Genomic DNA, 21,451 nt, shown 5'->3' with positions numbered 1-21,451 from the left:
CTTTGAAAGGTTCTTTAATTTTATTATCACCCCTTTTGGTTTCTATGTAAATTATTAAAGAACAACAAAAACTTAATCAGAATAATTAAAGAATCAATCTCGAAAGACAAACAAATCGGTTATTTTACAATCGAACCCCAAAAAGTTACTCCGAGTTTTCATGCGGTCTTTGCCATTTTGAATTCGTTGCTTTTCTATTTTTAACTCCCGACCCAAAAAGAGGGGTGTTATAAGTTTGACGTGTGTATCTGTGTATCTGTCTGTGGCATCGTAGCTCCTAAATGAATGAACCGATTTTAATAATTTTTTTTTTTTGTTTGAAAGGTGGCTTGGCTTGATCGAGAGTAGGTATTCTTAGCTATAAGCCAAGAAAATTGGTTCAGCCGTTTGAAAGTTATCAGCTCTTGTCTAGTTATAACTGTAACCTTCACTTTCTGGGGTGTTACAAATTTTTAATTTACACTTTTTAATTTTTCGTTTAGTAAATTTTTTTTAGACAATTTTGTATTTCCGTAAATTTTCTTATCTCACACCATAACATTATTTTATACATCAAAGCTCTGTAGAAACTTTCAGGATCATCTATTAATTGTATCTTTTCTTTGTGTTCAAAAAAAAGTAGTACATACTTACTTACTTAGCAAATTGTTAGTTTTCTCAGGTAGGCCCGAAGTTAGAATAAACTACTTATAAGTATTAAACATAATCAGTCTTTGATAAAGATCTATTTTCAAATTCAAATTCAAATTCAAATTCAAATTCAAAATGTTTTTATTCAATTAGACTTACAAATGAGTGCAATTAACAATATATAAAATAACTATTATACATAATCAGCTAACAAAACGGCAAAATGTAACGATTCGACACACGTAATCACGGTTAACTTTACCACGAACGACATAACTCTATCAAAACTGAAATTATACAACGGTCCATGATGAAAGCGGACAGCGTTTGAGAAAATAATCCTAGTTTTTTTTAATTGAAAATGATACAATAGAACTTGAAACTAACCTAATCTAATTCCTGTACAAATTATGTTCGCTTAGAGAATGGTGGCAAGAATACTGACTGAACTTTCGCGCTGGACAGCCAAGCTGATCCTTTGCGGAAAAAGAACCAGCCCTTGTGTCACCAGACGAGGTCATTAACCGCGGTGAAAATATCCTAGGTGTATTCCTAGGTTGTATTTTCAACTTTAGATAATACTAGCGACCCGCCCCGGCTTCGCACGGGTGGACATTTATTTTTTCTATTTTCCGGGATAAAATATAGCCTATACGGACTCTGAAGAATCCCTCTAAGTAATGGTAAAAGAAATTTTGAAATCAGTCCAGTAGTTTTTGAGCCTATTCAATACAAACATACAAAAACACAAAGGTTTCCTCTTTATAATATTAGTATAGATAAGATAAAGAAAGGATCATCTCAACCCATCGGTTGCCCACAATTAGGCAAGGGTCTCCTCTCAGAATGCGAAGGGCTAAGCCATAATCCACCGCGCTGGCCAAGAGTAGATCAACAGACTTTACACATCTTTGAGAACATTATGGAGAAGTTTCTTCTTCTCCGCTAAGCAATATGTCATTTAATTGCTTAAAACACACATTTTAGTTCCAAATAGTTAGGGAGATTCCCGTGATAGCTCAAAATCATTGAAATATAAAACAATTACTTCGATGCTTGAGAGCATTGAAAGTTACTTAAAGTACCTACCTAAGTATCTATGAAAAGTATCATCCGAATAAGAGATCTGTTTAGGATGGAAGTAACGTCATCGGTTATCTTAAAGCTGTCATCTTTTATCGAGGTGTCACCATTTCGGTTTAGTTCGGAATAGTTAGATGCAAAATCCCGGCATTGAATCCCTAGACCTCCCGAATAGGAAGCCGACATCTTAACCATTAGGCTAACACCTATAAGTTCATAACTTGGTCCATCCCGCGAACCTTGGGCAGCAATGTAAAGCATTGCGGTACACAAGGTCGCAGGAGGTATGCAGAACATTCCTCGCTAGATAACCATGGAGTTGGAGTCATGTCATACTGTTATGTTACTTGTATTGTATTTATCTAAATATATACAAGTGTAAATTAAAAATTTATAACACCCCCGACAAGTGAAGGTTACAGTAACTAGAAAAGAGCTGATAACTTCCAAACGGCTGAACCGATTTTCTTGGATTATAGCTAAGAACACTCTCGATCAAGCCACCTTTCAAACAACAAAAACTAAATTAAAATCGGTTCATTAGTTTAGGAGCTACGATGCCACAGACAGATACACAGATACACACGTCAAACTTATAACGCCCCTCTTTTTGGGTCGGGGATTAAAAAGGAAAAGCTGACGAACTGACTGAATGATCTATCAACGCACAGCTCAAACTACAGGACGGCTCGGATGACGCAGATATGTGGTAAAAAAGGATTTGTGAAAATTCAACCCCTAAGGAGGTAAAATAGGGGTTTGCTTGTGTAGTCCACGCCGACGAAGTAGCGGGCATAAGCTAGTTGCAATCATAAAGAAGCTTTTATGAAGACTTTTTCATTATCAACAATCATCAAAATCTGTTAAACGGATGGACCGTGAAAAGGTAGCCGACAGACAGACACACTTTCGCATTTATAACATTCGTATGGACGTGTAGACTTTCTGAGTCCATGAGAATCTTTCTGAAACTATCGCTAGAGCCAAATTCTGTCAAAGCCCTATCGCCTTGACAAAACCGCACGAGTCCGAACAGAGGCGACGTCATTTCAATAAGTCTGATACAGTTGGTAACAAGTTTGCACTAACTTTAGCCAAACTATATCCAAGTAAACCCAAACTTGATACAAGTACCTACTTCTATTGTAGGTCATCATCAACATCATCAAACCATGCGCCGCTCAATCCATACTAATACAATATTATAAATGCCAAAGTGTGTCTGTCTATCTGTCTGTCTGACTGTATGTCTGTCTGTCAGCCTACCTTTTCACGGCCCAACAGTTTAACCGATTCTGACGAAATTTGGTACAGGGTCTGCTTATATACCGGGGACGGACATAAGCTACCGGCTAAGCGGATAGGTTTTTAGGGATTCCTAAAAACCTATCCGCTTAACCGATTTGTATAAAATTTGGTACCTAGGTGTCTTACGTCCCTGTAATTGACATAAGCAAATTTTTATCCCGGAAAATCAAACAGTTCCCACGGGATCTTTAGAAACATAAATCCACGCGGACGAAGTCGCGGGCATCCTCTAGTACTGAATAAAATGGATTTGGCCATAGTATACCATCCTGACAAAGTGCGGATTGGCTAACTTCACACACTGTGGAGAACTCTCAGGCATCCTCAGGTTTCCTCACTATGTTTTCCTTCACCGTTAAAGCAAGTGATATTTAATTACAAACGTGCGATATCTTGATAGTGCGAGTCGGCCCTCGCCATAGACTTACGATTTTTTCGCTACTATGGCCCTCGCTTTCTTCGGGTTCCGTACATAATATTATGAACATCATATTTTGGGTGTATGAAATAGTTCTATGCCGAGCCAAAACATTGTAACAGCAATAAACCGTGAAAGAAAAACCTAAAAAATGTTCTTTTGTTTAGGTCACAGCTTACGAACTATTTTATAAATCGTTGTTTCATTAATATATGATGTTTAAATACCGAAATTTCATATTCCTTACTAGTTTAATTTTTGAGATTAAAACATACATGAAAAAGGAGCCGGTTTTTTTTCTGCTCCCTTTTTATATATGGGAGCCCCTCTGAAAAATAATTTAAATAAATTTCGTTTTCCATATTTGGCTTTGGGTAAACGTTCTGCACCAAATATCAAAATTTCAGGTCTGTAACTTACTTAGTCTACGAGCTAGAAACCTGTAGCACAGACAGACAGACAGACAGTAGAGTGACATTAATAGGGCTCCGTTTTTTCCCTTTGGGTACGAAACCCTGAAAACGCACAATAAATTAAAGGTGTGTACCCGGGATCGAAACGCCAAATAGAAAGCCGACGAAGTGTAGGTATATAACATACCAGTCGATGATGCTGAGAAGGCCTTCTCAGCATCATCGACTGGTATGTTTATTAGTTTCTGGTTTGTTTTTCAATCACGTCCCAACGTGGGAATGGATTGACGCGATTTTTTGCACGAGTGTAGTTAAAGACCTGGAGAGTTTCACAGACTACTTTTACCATGATGAATCAAAGAGTTCCCACGGAATTAAAAAAAAACTAAATATACGCGACGAAATCTGATGTCTAATGATGAATAAAAGGAAATAAAGTGAACATTTTCCTGCGGAACCCTACAATAGTCAAGGGCGGAATGTAACTCGCGCATACTTTACTTTGTTTACACTTTCTGTCCTTTGGGGCGTTTGTTTACTTCGACTCTTCAGAGCTATTTCACTCAAAACGCAAAAAATGCTTTCCCTTTACAAAAATGTGTTTTCTTTCTGTAAATCTGAATTAGAGTTCCGAGTTATTTTTTTGTGGGAGAAAAATATTTCACTGATTAAACTTTGAGGATCTTTTTAGTTGCTGTACTTTATGATGAAAAAACCGGTCAATGCGTGTCGGGCCACGTGCAATGAAGGGTTCCGTAGCTGTCCATCAAAAAATTTTCCTAGCTTTTTAAGCTCACACCACAAAATATCGTTCTTCGTGTTTTCTACTTTTGAGTTTAGTTGTTATTATTTAGTTGAGCTAAATAAACTTTTATTTTTATTTCAAATATGCGGACTCAGAAAGTAATTTTCAATCAAGCGTAAGTCATAAGAGCAGGTTATAATTTAACTTATTAAAAGGTCCTCTAATATTAAGCTTGCGGGTAGGTATAGATCTCGAGGCATATCTAGAGTTTTATTCTTTAAAATAACCTAATTACAATATTAATTTATCATTTGTTGTTATAGCGGCCATACATAAACATACAGTGTGAAAACTTCGTACCTACTACGGTTCAAGAGGTACAGCCCGCTGACAGACCGACGAACGAACAGTGGAGGCTTAGTATTAGGGTCCCATCGGCGCCCTTCGGAACCTAAGAAGTAACAAGATCGAAAAAAAACAGTTCTCTTTAAAAAAATGTCTCTTTCTTACCTTAGGCTTGAGTAATCGTCAGCGTTCAGGCGACAGGAAGCTCATGTCGAAGCGCAGGAAGTGCGTCATGCTCGAGTGTACCGCGCGACGGCCTGGCCCGGACTGACTGACTGACTGACTCCGCGGCAGCAGGCAGAGGTCTGGAGGCGTGGCGGCACGCCCCCCGCAACAAGTTGTGCCGACTACTTGAACATTCTCGCTTATTGTGAGATGCTAAGGCGAGAGTACATAGTATGAAAAAAATAATTGTTGAGTTTCATATCACCTCTATACAGTAGTAATCTGTAAAAGGAGAAGCTGACTGACTGACTGATCTATCAATGCACAGTAAGTATAAAGAGAGTAACATACCATCCTTACTCTGTGGTGTAAGTATACTTCGATGCCTATTCCTAGTAATGGTTAGCTCTTACAGTCGTAATGGGCAGGGCACATATTATAAGTAGTTCGAAAAACCAAGAGACGTTGAGGTTCCAAGGTGAATAGCGACCTCGAACTGTGGTTATTTTTTGTTTTTAGGGTTCCGTACCTCAAAAGGACCAACGGAACCCTTATAGGATCACTTTTTTACTCTGATGAGTACTCCCCTTAACAATGGTATGAATAAGCACTGCCACGCCTCCGCCGCTGTGACTTCTTCAGATTGGGCCAATCTTGCAGCATCCGCCGTGAGGATGATCGATGGAAGTAATCAGTCGCGGATCCCACTTTATCTTATTATACCAAATCTATACAAGTAGATATCTAGATACCTTTTCTGTCGGTAACTTGGTCAGTATATTGACAGTTGAGTGAGTTTTTCGGGGCTCGCAATAATTACTCCATTAAACAAGGGTTAGTGCTATAGTGGCATTAGGGACATAGCTCAAAAACCGGAACTAGTTGAAATTCTAAGCTGCTAGAATAGCGCATGGCACCAGAAAGCGCAGCGTTGGAAAGACCCACCCAGATGTAGAAGGACGACATCAAGCGAATCATATGAAGCCGCTGGAGCCAAACAAAATCGGGGCGTTTATCCCTACAAAAGTCAAATGATTGTATGAATAACACAAAATTTAAAAACCCCCGACACAAAAACCTCTATAAGAAAACTAGAAGATTCATTCGTTTAGGAGCTACAATGCCACAGACAGATACACACGTCAACTTATAACACCCCTCTTTTTGCGTCGGGGGTTAAAAAGAAAATTCACCATTGCAGGAAACTTAATGATTAATGAACGACTTTTCGTGTTTTCTAAGTGTTTAGGAAATGTATTTATGTGTATAATATTATAGTAGGTTATAATTCAAGCCTTGATAACAATGGGATACATCTCTCAAAGGCCATCGCACTGCGATGCGGGCGCTTATCGCCTTTTGTGTCGGTCATCATAACATAACCAAAATCTGCGCTATACCTAACTATGTAAATACTCATCGTCATCGTCCACTCATCGCCGGTTCACTACTGAGCATGGTTTTGGTCATAGTTTTACAGTCTTATTCCTCATTGCTAAGGATTGTGACCCCTTTCTATTAATCACATAATGGTAGGAGTTCTATTCGGATAATAATGTGGTGGGTTTTCACTTTCTTTCTTTTTTTGTTTTTATTTGTAACAGAAAGTTGTAACATTTCAGAGAAAAAAGAAAGAAAAAGTGGGCAGGTAAGCACTTATCTCTGTAAGAGATCTCTACCAGTGACCCTTTCCAGATACTTACTTCCGAATACAATTCGACTAAGAGAACAAGATTTCGACTCTTATAGGTTTAACAGTTATTATCACGGCTTGACATCCTCGCCGAAGCACGGAGAAAATTAAAAGGTCAAAAACCGATCTCCAAAGACGATCACCCATCCCTTTACTGATTTGGGTTTCAATCGACTGATATGCTTTATCACAAATAGACCATATTTCCCTCAAAACAAAGTCAGAAGCATCAGTATTGTAGTCAAACTACTATTGAATTTACGAATTAGTTTGAAGCGAAGTAAAACAAAGGTGCTATTGAAAATAATGACATAATTGTGTGTGTCAGGCCTAATACTTCTTGCGCAGCTTGGTAATTATAAGCAGCGATTACAGCAGGGGTTTTAAACACGGGGTTTGATTTCTTTTTGTCGTCGTGTCAACCGATAGATGCCCATGCCCACAGCTGGGCGAAAGTCTCCACAAGACACGGTCTGCTTCCGATAATTTTGATGCCCATAAAAGCTTAAATTAAAATACACACAAAATATTCTACGCCGTAGAGGCATACGGGACGCCTACCACCGTAGACGCAATCGGAAGGCCTACGCCGTAGAGGTGATCAGGAGGCCTACGACGTAGCGGCGACTACAAAGCGTACACTGTAGAGGCAACTTTTACATGAACCATAAATTAATAGTCACAAATCATGCAATCATAATTTTATAAATACATACTCAACTTTATTTTTGTTAATAAATGAATTTAAATGTTATTTGTATAGAATTATGGAATTTAAATTAGCATTTGAATGGAATAGTTTATTCTTATTAATTAATCATTAATGCAAATCAAATTCATTAAGCATTAATCAAATTCATCATGCACAAATACATGATGAACGGAACGTTCATAATGTATTGTATTTACAGACAATTGTGGCATTTTTGTAATGTTTGTATTTATAAACGGTTTAGTTGCAAATGATATTCCAAATAATATAGCAATAAGAGTACCGTATCATATAATATAAATTATAATTCTTGAATTTTTTTTAACTTCCTCGAACAAAAGCCAAACTTTATGAACATTGACTTTTATACTGGTATTACTTTTTGTGTCAAACTTTCAAAACTGTTAAATACCCCTGTTCACTTTCACAATAATCACTGTAGACGTTACGAAGACTACAATTTGGTAAGCTTTTCCTTTTGATGTATTCTTTAGGATAATTAAGTATAAAACTGAGGTTATACAAAGCAAAATCCTATTGTTATGTTTTGTTGGTCAGTAGAAAGGGAGAAATCGTTGGTTACAGCAATATGAATTACGATAGCAATTTTTTATTATTTAATACTTTTTGAATGCACTTTTAACATAACAGGCGTTGTAATTTAAAAAACATTTTCATTGCCTACATAAATTTAATTTTAACTACTTATTGTAATTTGCCATATTTTAGTCATTAAACTTTTATTTATTTATATTACTAGGCAGTTTTCGGATCTGAATTAGGATCAGAATCGTGTTGACCCGCATGTTCAAAAATGGGGATCCTAATAAAAAATGTTAGTTTTTCTCTAAGCCTGTCTTTGACAGCATTGAGAATTACAGGTTTTTGGGCACCCCAAAATTTGGAAGGGGCTGAAAAGTTACTCTATGATTTCTACGGCTTCATTTCATTTATGTTTCTTTTGGGTGAGTTACGAAGTACGTTTACGAAACTTCAGTATTAATTTATGGAACTGTCCAATAAACAAATTTTTTGAAGGTGATATTATAATTGATTATGACTATAAACGATTATAAATTAATCAAAAGCGTCTTCCAACTTTAGGAAGATAATACAATATATTTGAACCGAGAACGTAATCTTAGGTTTCTGCCCATTTTTTAAGAGATGAGCATTGAGTTATTTAATATTCCATAATATTTAGTTATGTAATATTTTATTTAAAAAAAATATTTAATTCATATTCCATTTAATATTTTAGGAACCTATCTCATCATTCAAATCGTGGACTTGTACCTCATTTGGGGAAACCTCCCTGCGATGACAGCAACAGCATTTCTGCTGTTTACTAATTTCGCACATTCGACTAAGATATTCAATATATTTATGAGAAGAAAGATTATACAAGCAGTTATTGATGACGCTGATACTGTTCTTCGCGAAGAAAAGAGTTTTGAAGGGCAAAAAATTGTGAAAAGGTAAGATGGATAATAAGCGCCATTTATATACAAATTCAGATGGTGCAAGACCGCGGTATGCGGAAATCCCTACAAGACACCTATGTTCACCTATCTATCAGCTGAAAATAATGATCTGATGATATGAAAATTAAACTTTTTTTTTTCTTCAAAATATAGTTAAAATATGCTTTTGCCAATGTGGTTGTATTGTATGTTTTTTTTAGAGAATATTAGCCATGTTAAATGACTAATATTCCCCTTTCCTCTCCAACTAAGCGTCAGGCTTGTGCTAGGAGTAGGTACGACAATAGTGCAACGGGCGGGGTTTGAACCGTCGACCTTTCGGTTTCAGTCCACTCCTTTACCAGTTGAGCTATTGAGGCTCTAAATATACATTATAGGTTTATGACTTATTTTGGATTATAAAATACCTAAAATTATTTGAAAGTACTATATTAAGAGTTTATGCTTTTTCCTAGTTGTGACCGGGAATCTCGTAGGCAGCAGCTCCTGTTTTTCGTTCTGACCTTCCTGACCGTCGTTGGTTGGGCTACCAGTGCTGAGAAAAATAAATTGCCTCTACAAGCATGGTGCGTATATACATATCTTGTATTTTATTCCCACCAACTAAGTTGAAAAGTGATCCTTTTTCAATTTGGCAGGTGGGAAGCGAAGTTTCAACCTATTGTCTGTTACGTTAAAATTTTAACGAGCATCATAAAACGATCTGAGATAAATATTTAAATGTATGACGGCTTAACCCTCATGTTTGTCAGAGTATGCCCTTCTAAAAAAGGCATAATCCGACAAACACGTGAGCCAAGCGTCTGGTTCATTCGTTTATATTTATAATGAAAATCATTCACGATAGTTTAAACGCTAAATAATCTGTGATAACTTTTCAAGTTTATTATCAAAATCAAATACCGCTTTAACGGTCCAGGAAAACATCACGAGGAAACCTGCATTCCTCAAAGTTTTCCATAATGTTCTCAAAGGTGTGAAGTGTGTCAATCCACACTTGGCCAACGTGGCAAAATATGGCCAAACTCTTTACATTCGGAAAGGAGACCCGTTCTCAGTAGTGAACTGGCGATGGGGATTTGAGTTGATAACTTCAAAACGACATCTATGTAGTTTCAAATTTTATGGCGAGAGCATTATTCTTGTAACTTTTCTCAGTTTTGGATCCTGTTCAAACTAATTGATCTTTTTTATAATTGAGCTTTTTATTTTGAACTAGATGATGCCCGGTGGATTAAGGTTTTTTAAAAATCCCGTGGGAACTCTTTGCTTTTTCGAGATAAAAAGTTGCCGAGGTCAATTTCCGGGACGTAAGCTACCTCTGTACCAATTTCATATAAATTGGTTTAACGGATAGACCCTTAAGAGTCCAGTAGGAACTCTTTGATTTTTCGAAATAAAAAGTATCCTATGTCCGCCCCCGGGATGTAAGCTAACTCTGTACCTTTCATTAACATCAGTTCAGCTGTTCAGCGTTTGAGCCGTAAAAATGTAGCAGACAGACACACTTTCGCATTTATAATATTAAAGTATGAACTAGTATGGATAACAGCTGTGCAAACATATACTTATATATTTTTGACTTATTAATTTTTTATAAGGTACCCTTACAACACGAGCAAATCACCAGCCTACGAAATGACATACCTGCATCAAGTGTTAGCGCTGTCCTTAGCCGCGTTCCTGAACGTCAGCAAGGATACCCTGGTGACGACGCTTATAGCGCAGTGTCGGTGCCGGCTGCGTCTCGTGGGACTGTCTTTGAGGAATTTTTGTAATGAGTTGCATCCTATAGGCGGGGTAAGATTTTTAGACTCATTTTTTCTACAACTTTTAAGTCAGCTAAGGAAAAATAGATTTTAAACAAAATACGTAAAACTGGACTAAAATTGGACTGTTAGTGGTTAATTATTTTGTGCACAATCTCCAAACTAAATTATCAGTATCAGCCACAACAATAAATTTACTTATGTCGATCTAAAATTAGGTCGATCTAAAAAGTTGACTTGACACATTGTTAGTTAATTCCATGTTCACTCCCAAACATCTCCAATATCACTCTGGTTATTTTTCTGACAATATGATATATAAAGTAGTATAGAAGTACCTAAGCGTTATTTTGCGGAAGTCCATGATAAACAAGGAACCAAAGGTTTAATTTGCTATAATTCGCTAAACCAAACAAATCTGAATGGTACTACAACATGCAGCATGCGATATGCACCGCCCGCCCTCCCACTGATGAACATGCAGGAAAAGCCAGCTACTAAGCAAGCAATATGCGCCACCATGGTGCAGCACCACACAAATGCAAAAACAACTCGACGCACGTTTCGCCCCGACACCAGCCCGGCTAGCATGGGCAGTAGATAAAAATTATATCCACCGATTATATCCACTGATGTCATACAAATCAGTGGATATAATCGGGGATATAATTTTTATCTACTACCCATGCTAGCCGGGCAGGGGATCCTCAGGAGATGTAGACCTTAAATGCCTAATTGCAAAAATATCCTTTGCAGGAGACCTCAATCAGAATATCTCGGTCACCATCACCAAAAACCTTTATGCTGACCCAAGACCAGGAAATCATAGTGAAGCAGAGGCTCCGTTGCTGCGTGGTTCAGCATCAAAAGACGTTGGACGCTGCTGAACAATTACAGCGATGCTTCTCTGAACCAACCTTCGTGCAGTTGACCGTGTCGTTGGTTATTATATGCGTGACGGCGTTTCAACTGACTGCGGTAAATTTATGTACCTTTTGATCACATCTCCTTTGCAATTTCAATTTCAGGGGGCACGGTAGTGCCCCCGCCAAGACGAGCCAAACGGCGGCCGGGGCGCTACGTACCTTTTTCTCGAAGTGTTTCGCCGTATTTTCGAACCCTCATAACTTCGGTCTGGATGACGCTAGAAAGCTGAAATTTTCAGTATAAGGTGTCCTCAGCAAATTTACCAAATATACCAAGTATCAAATATCTAGCTTTTATGGTTACAGATTTATTGATACCTAAAATACGCCGATTTCGTCCCTCACTGATGATCATCAAAACCTCTACTCAAAACCTCTAAGGTACTTCCCGAAGTCCTAGAAGACTGAAATTTGGTACGTAGACTACAAATTGAATACAAACTACAGGAAAATTAAGAAATTGGAAATTTCCCCCTCTACGCCTCTTATGGGTAAAGCAAATCTGTAAATTCTTTCGCTAGAATGCTGATATTTTCAGGATAAGATGTCCTTGGCAGATTTATTAAACGCATTGAGTATCAATTGTCTAGCTTTTATAGTTTCAGATTTATTGATAGTCAAAACTTCTAGTCTGTAATTCTAGGGCACTTCCCGAAGTCCTAGAAGACTGAAATTTGGTATGTAGACTAGAAATTGCATACAAACTACAGGAAAATTAAGAAATTTGAAATTTTCCCCCTCCACTCCCACGTATGGGGGAAGCAAATTATTTGTAAAGTCTATCGCTAGAATGCTGATATTTTCAGGATAATATGTCCTTGGCAGACTTATCAAACGTACCAAGTATCAATTGTCTACCTGTTAAATGGTTTCAGATTTATTGCCATTCAAAACCCTTCTAGTCAAAAATTCTAAAGTACTTCCCTAAGTCCTAGAAAACTGAAATTTGGTATGTAGGCTAGGGATTTCATTCAAACAACAGGAAAATAAACTTTTTCCAGTCTGTACATTAAAAAAATGTGTTTCCTGAAGTCCTAAAAGACTGAAATTTGATATATCTGCTTTAAAATTGAGTTGCAAGATTCCACCCAAACAAACATAGTTACATACATTGCAAGTGGAATAAAAGCTTTAAAAAAAGAGGTAACGATAGAAAGCGGGCCATGAAAATGATGTAGGTACCTACAAAAAATAGATCCAAAAAAAAATCTAGGGCACCTGCCAAAAAGAAATGAAATCCCACCAAAAACATTTCATGTAAAAAGGTAGCCAAGACTCACAAGTTCATAATGCTTTCACTGTTAAAAAGTTATGAGATCTCTAGTAGAGCCAAGCCCCTAGCTGAGCTTAGATTTGCGCTGCCCATGGGACCTATCCCAAGTCCAAAGTATATATAGCTCTTAAATGCTCTTGAGTATATCACATTTATAACAATAAATAACAAAGAACTCTACTTACAAGCTCTGATTTTACAAACCCTAAATCTTGGTTAAAAAAGTACGGCTTGGCCGTTTAATGTTCGTGAAACTATTACATGACATAACATAATTATATTAAGGCCATAAGGAATACTTTGTTCGACAATTACTAATTTGTATTATACTTCATGATTGTCGCACAAGCTATTCCGGGCTTAAATGTCATATCAGATAAAAATTCCACGAACATTAAACAGCCAAGCCGTCCTTTTTAACCAAGATTTAGGATTTGTAAAATCAGAGCTTGTAAGTAGAGTTCTTTGTTATTTATTGTTATAAATGTGATATACTCAAGAGCATTTAAGAGCTATATATACTTTGGACTTGGGATAGGTCCCATGGGCAGCGCAAATCTAAGCTCAGCTAGGGGCTTGGCTCTACTAGAGATCTCATAACTTTTTAACAGTGAAAGCATTATGAACTTGTGAGTCTTGGCTACCTTTTTACATGAAATGTTTTTGGTGGGATTATTTATTTGTGATGCAGTTACATACAAAATTCAAAATATTTTTATTCAATTATACTGTTACAAGTTCTTTTGAATCATCAAAAGCATCTACTACTGGTTCGGAATGCCTTTCCTACCGACAAGAACCAGCAAGAAACTCGGCGGTTGCTCTTTTCACATGTGTAAATACATAGTAAAATATTGATCCAGCTGTACCAATCAAAGTTGGAATGCAAATACAGTCTTAAACATAAATAAAAATTTAAATTTTTACTATTGCAGTCAAGATTGCAGTATGGTATGTATGTAGTGGCCGATTTTGGTAAATGAGGTGTCAATCGATTCGTTAATTATTATGGTTCGGGCGATATAAGCATTTTATATGAAGAAAATTAATATGAATGATGCTACATCCAAAAAAGTGGGTTCTGTAAATTTTATTTTTTTGCTATTGCATCAAATGAGATGTAAATTGAAAGAGAAAAAAAATCGTGTCCTTTTCTAAATCAACTTTTTTAAAGTTTTATATGAATATTCAGAATAGAGAAGTTTTTTAATAATGCGTTGTATATCTATAAAATATTTAATTGCAGCAAACAAGTAATCCAATTAGATTGCTTTCAATGGGCACTTATCTGCTGAACATGATGTTTCAAGTGTTCATCTATTGCTACCAGGGCAACCAACTTTCAGTAGAGGCAAGTCGTTATTACATTAATTAGTTATATACTGAATTTTGCTTAATTTATCTCTTTTTCACCAATTTCTATAAAGGAGGTGGTTCTCGATTCGACTTGTTTTTAGTTAGCATTTAAAATTACCCAAGAAACCTTTCCGCATGACAATCATTAATTAAAGCAAAATATTGGTAACTAAGTAAAATATTCGAGTGCCGATAAAACCACCAGAGTCCCGTCATTTTTAACATCTCAAAATCGTGTACTAACTTATAAACTTTGATTTATTTAGAGAAACAATAAAGATAACTGGATCATTTTCTCTGTCTTTAGATTATTTATTGATTTTAAATATTATGTTATGTACTATACTCTGTAAAATCGTGGATATAAGTGGACATCTGTGCCTCTCGTACAGAGTGAAGAAGTAGCCGGCGCAGCGTACGAATTTCCCTGGTACTGTTGCAGCGTGCGCATCCGTCGAACCGTCATCATACTGATGAGGAGGTGCCGCCGCGTCACCAAGCTCACTGCTGGTGGCTTCACCACTCTTTCTTTGGCTTCTTTTATGGCAGTAAGATCTTTGTAATAGCCTGATTTCAACCAGAATCTCGTTAATCAAAAATAACATACAAGTTAAAATTTAACTTTCCTAAAGTATCCGATTTTAAATGTACTATAGAAACAGGCTTTATTTTGCGGAAGTCCATGATATACAAGGAACCAAAAGCTTAATTTGCTATAATCCGCTAAACCAACGAAATCTGTATGCTACCTACCCAGCACCACACAAATTCCAACACCACTCGACGCACGTTCGATAATAGTATAATCTTTTTTTTCCAGATCATAAAAACATCATATTCACTGTTCACGCTGCTCCAGCAAGTTGATTCTAGGAATTAAAAAAAAAATGTTATTTTAGAGTAACCTAAAGTGTAAACCTAATTAAAATTAAAAACTGTAGAAAAACTTCATGAAATGTAAATTTTTAGACATTATATTTTTGAAAAAGACTGCCTTGCCATGCCTTGGATAGAATTTTGAAATATTACCACTTAATTTAGCCTCGATAGCTCAACGGTTGAGGAGCGGACTGAATTACGAAAGGTCGGCGGTTCAGACCCCACCCGTTGCACTATTGTAGTACCCACTCCTGGCACAAGTTTTACGCTTAATTGGAGGGAAAAGGGGAGTATTAGTCATGATTAGCCTGGCTAATATTCTTTTAAAAATTTGATAGCCTAGTGGCTTTGACGTTGGTCTTATGTTCGAAGGGTCAGGTTTCGATCCCAGGGCGTACCTCTAAATTTTCAAAGTTATGTGTTTTAAGCAATTATGTATTCCTTCCTTTAACGGTGAAGGATGACATCGTGAGGAAACCTGCATGCCTGCCGAGTTCTCCATAATGTTCTCAAAAGTGTCTCAAGTCTGCCGATTCGCACTTGGCCAGCGTGGTGGACTTTAACTAAACCCTTCTCATTCTAACAGGAGACCGATGCTCAGTAGTGAGTCGACGATGGGTCAGTGATGATGATGATAATGAATTGTATGTGTATTACAATTTACTAACTTCTTAAATTTATGTAGGTACGCATAATTAGACACCTATCGGAATAACACTCTGGAGGTGTTAATTAGTGTAATGTCGTAATTACAGGTGGTAACATTTACTAGTACCGTTGACATGAACCTGTACACATAGTGAAATATAAATGAACATATATCACAAACAGTTTTTTTTATTAACAATAGCTTAATATCTGAAATATAAACTAATAATACGCATTACAATAATTATACCCGTAGTTTCTGTTGTTATTCTGTCTGTCTGTAAATTACAATAGTTTTATTCAGGGTTTATTTTATGGTGGAATTAGAACCATTTCAATTCTGAAATATTGATACCGAATGTTTATTCCATCTGATTTTTATAATAACAATGGAATCCACAGCTATATTAAGGGTTGATGCAAAATTATTATTACTCAAACTATCAAAATCTTCAATCCAAACTAGAAAGGTAAAAAGGATAATGTCTGAGAGCGTAAATTTATCCCTCAAAATTTCTCAGGTAATTTTTAATGTGTTTGGACTATGGTGTCCAAACTATTTGACAGGATTTCTGAAGCAATTGTATAACTTATATTCTATTGTATCATTGATGTCTCTTATTGGTAAGTATACGACCATAAAATTAAACTTAGTACCCAACAAAATCAAAATTTTCATAATAAAGGTAAAATTGAAAAATCCTATTAAGTACAATGTAAAGGATTATTTGAATGAGAAGAATAAGCTTTGAAATGAGTTGCTTAACAGCGTTGATAGTTCTAATAAGTTTAAGTGATTTTGTAAAGTTGTGATAGTAAAAACAATATCCAGCTGAATTTGTTGTGGGCTCTTCTCCGACCAGGGCGCATTTGGAACCCTCCTAGTTCAAGTTTACGTAATTAATTATCACCATTTTACATCTTACAAATTCAATAACTGACAATCATAAAATATACAATGGTACCCAATTTAAATAAATGATTCGATTTTGGCTTTGTAAGGATTTTTACCTGGCCTCTGTTTTTTTCTAGATACTTGTAAGTACCTAGGTACATATTTATGCCTAGGTATGCGTCAGAAATTTATATCTAGTTTTTATTTAAATTAAAACGTAGGTACCTACATTATCGTGCAAGTCGGAGACCTCGTGCAAGTGTGGGGCAACTTGCCGTATATGACTGGCACTATGTTCCTGCTCTTCACCAATCTGGCTCTTGGCACTAAGGTAGGTATACCAAATACTGACTCTTCACGAGAAAATTTTAAGTAGTGTAGTAATTTTAAGTAGTAATAAGTAGATTTACGAAATAAACCGTACTGTCGTCACAGTCCTACTATTTTTATCAGTTTTCAATAAGTACCTACCTGCTCTGAAATCCTTAGGCATTAAACGCGATGTGGAGGAAGAAGGTGATTCAGGACATGCTGGCAGAGTCTTACCGAGAGCTGTCGGGTGAAAGGAGAACGAAGGGTCTGAAAATTGTTAAAAGGTGAACCTATAATTTTTGATTTTATTTTTTAACAGTGCTCTCTCCGTCACTTACTCCATACAATCGTAGCCCCAATGTCATTTGAATATTAAGGAACCAAATTCCATGAAATTTTGCAGACATATTCTAGAAACTAATATATGTGCCTGTGGTGTTTTAGATTTTTCTAAAAATATTTAGTTTTAAAATTACAGGGGCTCAAAGATTTGTATGTGAATTTTTCAAGACCGCGTAACTTTGAGATCGAATATTTTAACGGTAATCTGGAAAACCACAGACATACATATTAGTTCCCGGAACGTTTCTGCGAAATTCTATTGAGTATGATTGGTTAGTATTCCAATGAGATACGAACTACGTTTGTATGGAGCGAGTGACGCAGAGACCTCTCTTAGAAATACTTAGCAAGCAAACGAGAAGCTCACTTGCTGTTTAGTAACTTTTTTTAAAAAGTCTAATGCAGTGAACTCTTGAACTCTACTCCCACTAAAGACCATAGCCACAGATAAGAGACACAGTAGTCCAATACCTTTGATCTGGTGGTAAATGACGATCACCAATCTCCAACATATTTGTATGTATACAGATAAGTAGATATTACTGTTTTTCAGTTGTGACAATGAGACAACGAGCCAGCTCTGTCTGTATTTTGGATTATCAATAATAACAATATCTGGTTGGGCGGCGAGCGCGGAGAAAAACCAACTGCCCTTACGAGCCTGGTTAGTAATATTAAACTCCTATAATATTACTTCTAAAAAACATTCCTTATAGGAATTCATATGTCTATCTGTCTGTGAGTCAGCGGCTGTATCTCATGAAACGTACTTGATAGTTGAAATTATCACAAGTGGTATTTTTATATGGCCATACCTACATACAACAACAACAAATAATAAAAATTTAAAAATGGCGGCCATGTAAATTAAAAAGTACATAAATCTTGTACGACGGTACGGAATCTTTCGTTTGCGAGTCCAAGTCGCGCTTGACTGGGTTTTATTCTACAGTACCAATGAGGTACTAATTTTATTACAATTACGATCAAGCTAAATGAAATAGGTTTAGCTAGAAAAAAAGAATTGATAACTTTTTACCGTCAAAATGTTACGATTTTTTTTTCAGGTATCCGTACGATACTTCTAAGACGCCAGCCTACCAATTGACTTACGCTCATCAGGTAGGTATGATGATCAGTTCTATTCCTGGTTCAGAATCCTAATATTTATAAGAAATAAAAAATCCATAAAAATATTTTACAAGTATTTTAGAATCGTCAAATGTATCTGCCGCTGGTTCGAAATGCCTTTCGGACCGTGGTTCTACTTCCAGTGAAACACTTGAAAAGAGCAATCGCTGAGTTTCTTGCTGGTTCTTCTCGATAGGAACGGCATTCCGAACCAGTGGTAGATTATTTTGACGATTCAAAAGCACATGTAAAAAGTTTATTTGAATAAAAATCTATTCTATTCTATTCTAGTGCATCGCTGTATTACTTGCTGCCATTATCAACATATGCCTGGACACGCTGGTGACGTCACTAGTGTCGATGTGTCGCTGTCGCTTGAGGCTGCTCGGATTGTCTCTGGAAACACTGTGCGATGGATTAGACATTGATGATGACGTAAATACCTCTCTATAGCTTAAGGTTTTCTTTCTTATTTTTTCCTCTTAACTTTTCTCTTTCACTTTTCCTTTTCCTTCCACTTTTTATTTCATTTTTACTCTTACTTTTCCTTTCACTTTTCTTTTCACTTTCACTATCCCATTTATTTTTCCTCTTTTTCTTTCTTGTCCTCTTTTCCTTCCCATCCCTTCTTTTCCCTTTGTTGTTGTTATTTTCTTATAGAAACAGTTCTTATATATTCATCACATAAGAGCAGATCAACAGATCTTGCAGAATTGCTTGTGATCGCTGCTTTGTTTTCATTTTCTTCCTTCTCTTTTATTACTTTAGAGGTCCTTTGACCGCCGATTCTCTTCACTCCTTTTTTTTCGATTTCCTTACCACTCTTCCTTTTTTTCAGGGTCGCTTGACTGTAGCAAGTGACAGAACGGTAAGAGTTCACCTGCGCCACTGCGTGGTCCGCCACCAAGCCGTGCTGGCGCAAGCCAAACTTCTGCAGAGGTGCTTCTCGATGTCGCTTCTGGCGCAGTTCTCCGTATCGATGATCATAATATGCGTGTCTGCATACCAACTTGCATTCGTAAGTTTAAAAGTTTTTCACATTTTTAGTGACACTGATACTGTACAGGCGAAAGTTTGTTCGTAGGTATGTATGTGTGTGTTTGTTAACAAACAAACACACACATACATACTCTTTCACTAAAGATAAAAAAAGCTCACTCCTAAATTTTGTTTTAGGAAGCTACGAATTTGGTTCGTGTAATATCAATGGTGGCTTACTTGGCGGTGATGATGTTACAGGTGTTCATATATTGTTACCAAGGAAACCAACTTGTCGAAGAGGTGAGTGTCTATTCCGGCTACCCATCTGCTAAGCCGATTTTGACCTTCAGTAGAGATAGATAGAGATAGCTTGCAATTTTCAGAATCGGTGAAGTACGACTTGAACTCGCACACAAAGGGTTCCGTAGTTCATAACATCGTACATGAAATAACATTTTTATATATTTTTTAAACTTGCAATTTTTATTATTTGTTGTTATAGGAAATACACATTCTGTGAAAATTTCAACTATCTATTTAGTACAGTTTCCGAGATACAGCCAAACGGACGGACGGATGGACAGCGGCGTCTTAGTAATAGGGCCCCGTTGGCACCGTTCGGGTACGAAACCCTAAAACCAGGGATAAAATAGCAGGCATCGTCTAGTTTTTTCTACTCCAACTCACTAGTGATCAAAATTGTTCTCAGAGTGCAGCAGTTGCCACAGCAGCCTACACATGTCCCTGGTACACGTGCAGCATCCCGGTGCGTCGTTCGCTGCTGCTGGTGATGACTAGGACTCGCCTCAGCACCAAACTCACCGCCGGTGGCTTCACGCAGCTGTCCTTGGCCACTTTTATGGCAGTACGTTTCGCTCTTTCTGTACTAGATGTCGCTGCATGGAGTCCAATCACGTCAACGAATTACTTTTGCTATAAAACTTAGAAGTCCAATACTAAATCCGTTACTCCGACGTAGATTCAAGCTTTTGAGGCTAAGCGAACTTGGAACTAACCCATTTTTTTTAAATTCAGCCTGATTTGAAGAGTAACATGCAACATTGTCGCATGTTGCATGTTGCAAATGTGTGCAAGCTGAAGTTGCAATGGGCAAGCCACATCCCTGCTCATAACCACTTCAGCTTCGCAACCCGTTAAGCTATGTTGGTTACTCTGGTTCTCCTACGGATCTCCTTATTTCTGATTTGATCAACTCCAGGCAACTAGCTCTCTCCATCGCCCGAACTCCGAACTGAGCTAAAGTGAAACTTTTTCCTTACAGATTATAAAGGCGTCATACTCATTCTTCACGGTGCTTAAACAGGTGGAAGAACCATGAAATAATTATTAGATAATAAACATTTTGTGTAAAATATAAGTTTAAATTGAAGTTTAAATACATGTACGAAAATTTATTTAATACCTCTTTTTACATCGTATCCTTTCTTGATTACTGAGTATAAGGTACCTATCGGTAGAGATTTTCGACGGAGAGTTTCTATTTACTTATAAGTTATTATCTATATATAAAAAAACTAACTGACTGATCTATCAACGCAGCTCAAACTACTTGAGGGATCGGGCTGGGCATGCAGATAACTGTGTTTCCTACCAATTACAATCCGGGTATCTTTAAAACAAGAATCTTTCGAAGAATCGGGTATCTTTAAGAGTGAATAGGCACCTTCTAGGTAAACGCGTCCAATCTTAGACCACATCATCACTTTCCATCAGGTGTGATTGTGGTCAAGCGCTTGCCTATAGTGAATAAAAAAAATAAAAAAAGCTATTGACGTAGACATCTATAAGAAAGGATTTTTTAAAAGTTCAAGCCCTAAGAGGGTTAAATGGGGGTTTCAAATTTGTGTAGTCCACGCGGACCTAGTCGCGGGCATTAGCTAGTTGTATTTAGCTAGTTGTAGTTAGCTATAACTCTTTTACAA

General features: G+C 36.9%; 2 protein-coding genes across 2 annotated transcripts in view; one reads left to right on the top strand and one right to left on the bottom strand.

Moving 5' to 3' along the window:
- The window catches only part of LOC123872743 (sodium-dependent serotonin transporter), a 34,101-nt gene extending 28,893 nt beyond the window's left edge, over positions 1-5,208 (bottom strand). The window contains exon 1 of the mRNA XM_045917259.1: positions 5,108-5,208. The gene's annotated coding sequence lies outside the window, so the exon portion shown is untranslated. The remainder of the gene's footprint in view (positions 1-5,107) is intronic.
- Positions 5,209-8,326: 3,118 nt separating this feature from the next.
- Positions 8,327-20,847, top strand: LOC123872618. Its single transcript, XM_045917001.1, has 18 exons — positions 8,327-8,477; positions 8,774-8,990; positions 9,452-9,562; positions 10,598-10,796; positions 11,522-11,743; positions 14,211-14,322; positions 14,720-14,868; positions 15,141-15,182; positions 16,318-16,471; positions 16,964-17,073; positions 17,232-17,338; positions 17,950-18,060; positions 18,464-18,518; positions 18,819-18,962; positions 19,366-19,545; positions 19,704-19,808; positions 20,218-20,373; positions 20,791-20,847. Exons 1-18 carry the CDS (start codon positions 8,327-8,329, stop codon positions 20,845-20,847), a joined length of 2,382 nt encoding a protein of 793 aa, XP_045772957.1.
- Positions 20,848-21,451: the final 604 nt, after the last annotated feature.

Source organism: Maniola jurtina, chromosome 15, assembly GCF_905333055.1.
Source record: "Maniola jurtina chromosome 15, ilManJurt1.1, whole genome shotgun sequence".
In the NCBI taxonomy this organism is placed as follows: Eukaryota; Metazoa; Arthropoda; class Insecta; order Lepidoptera; family Nymphalidae; genus Maniola; species Maniola jurtina.
This window is presented reverse-complemented; position numbering and strand designations above follow the sequence as displayed.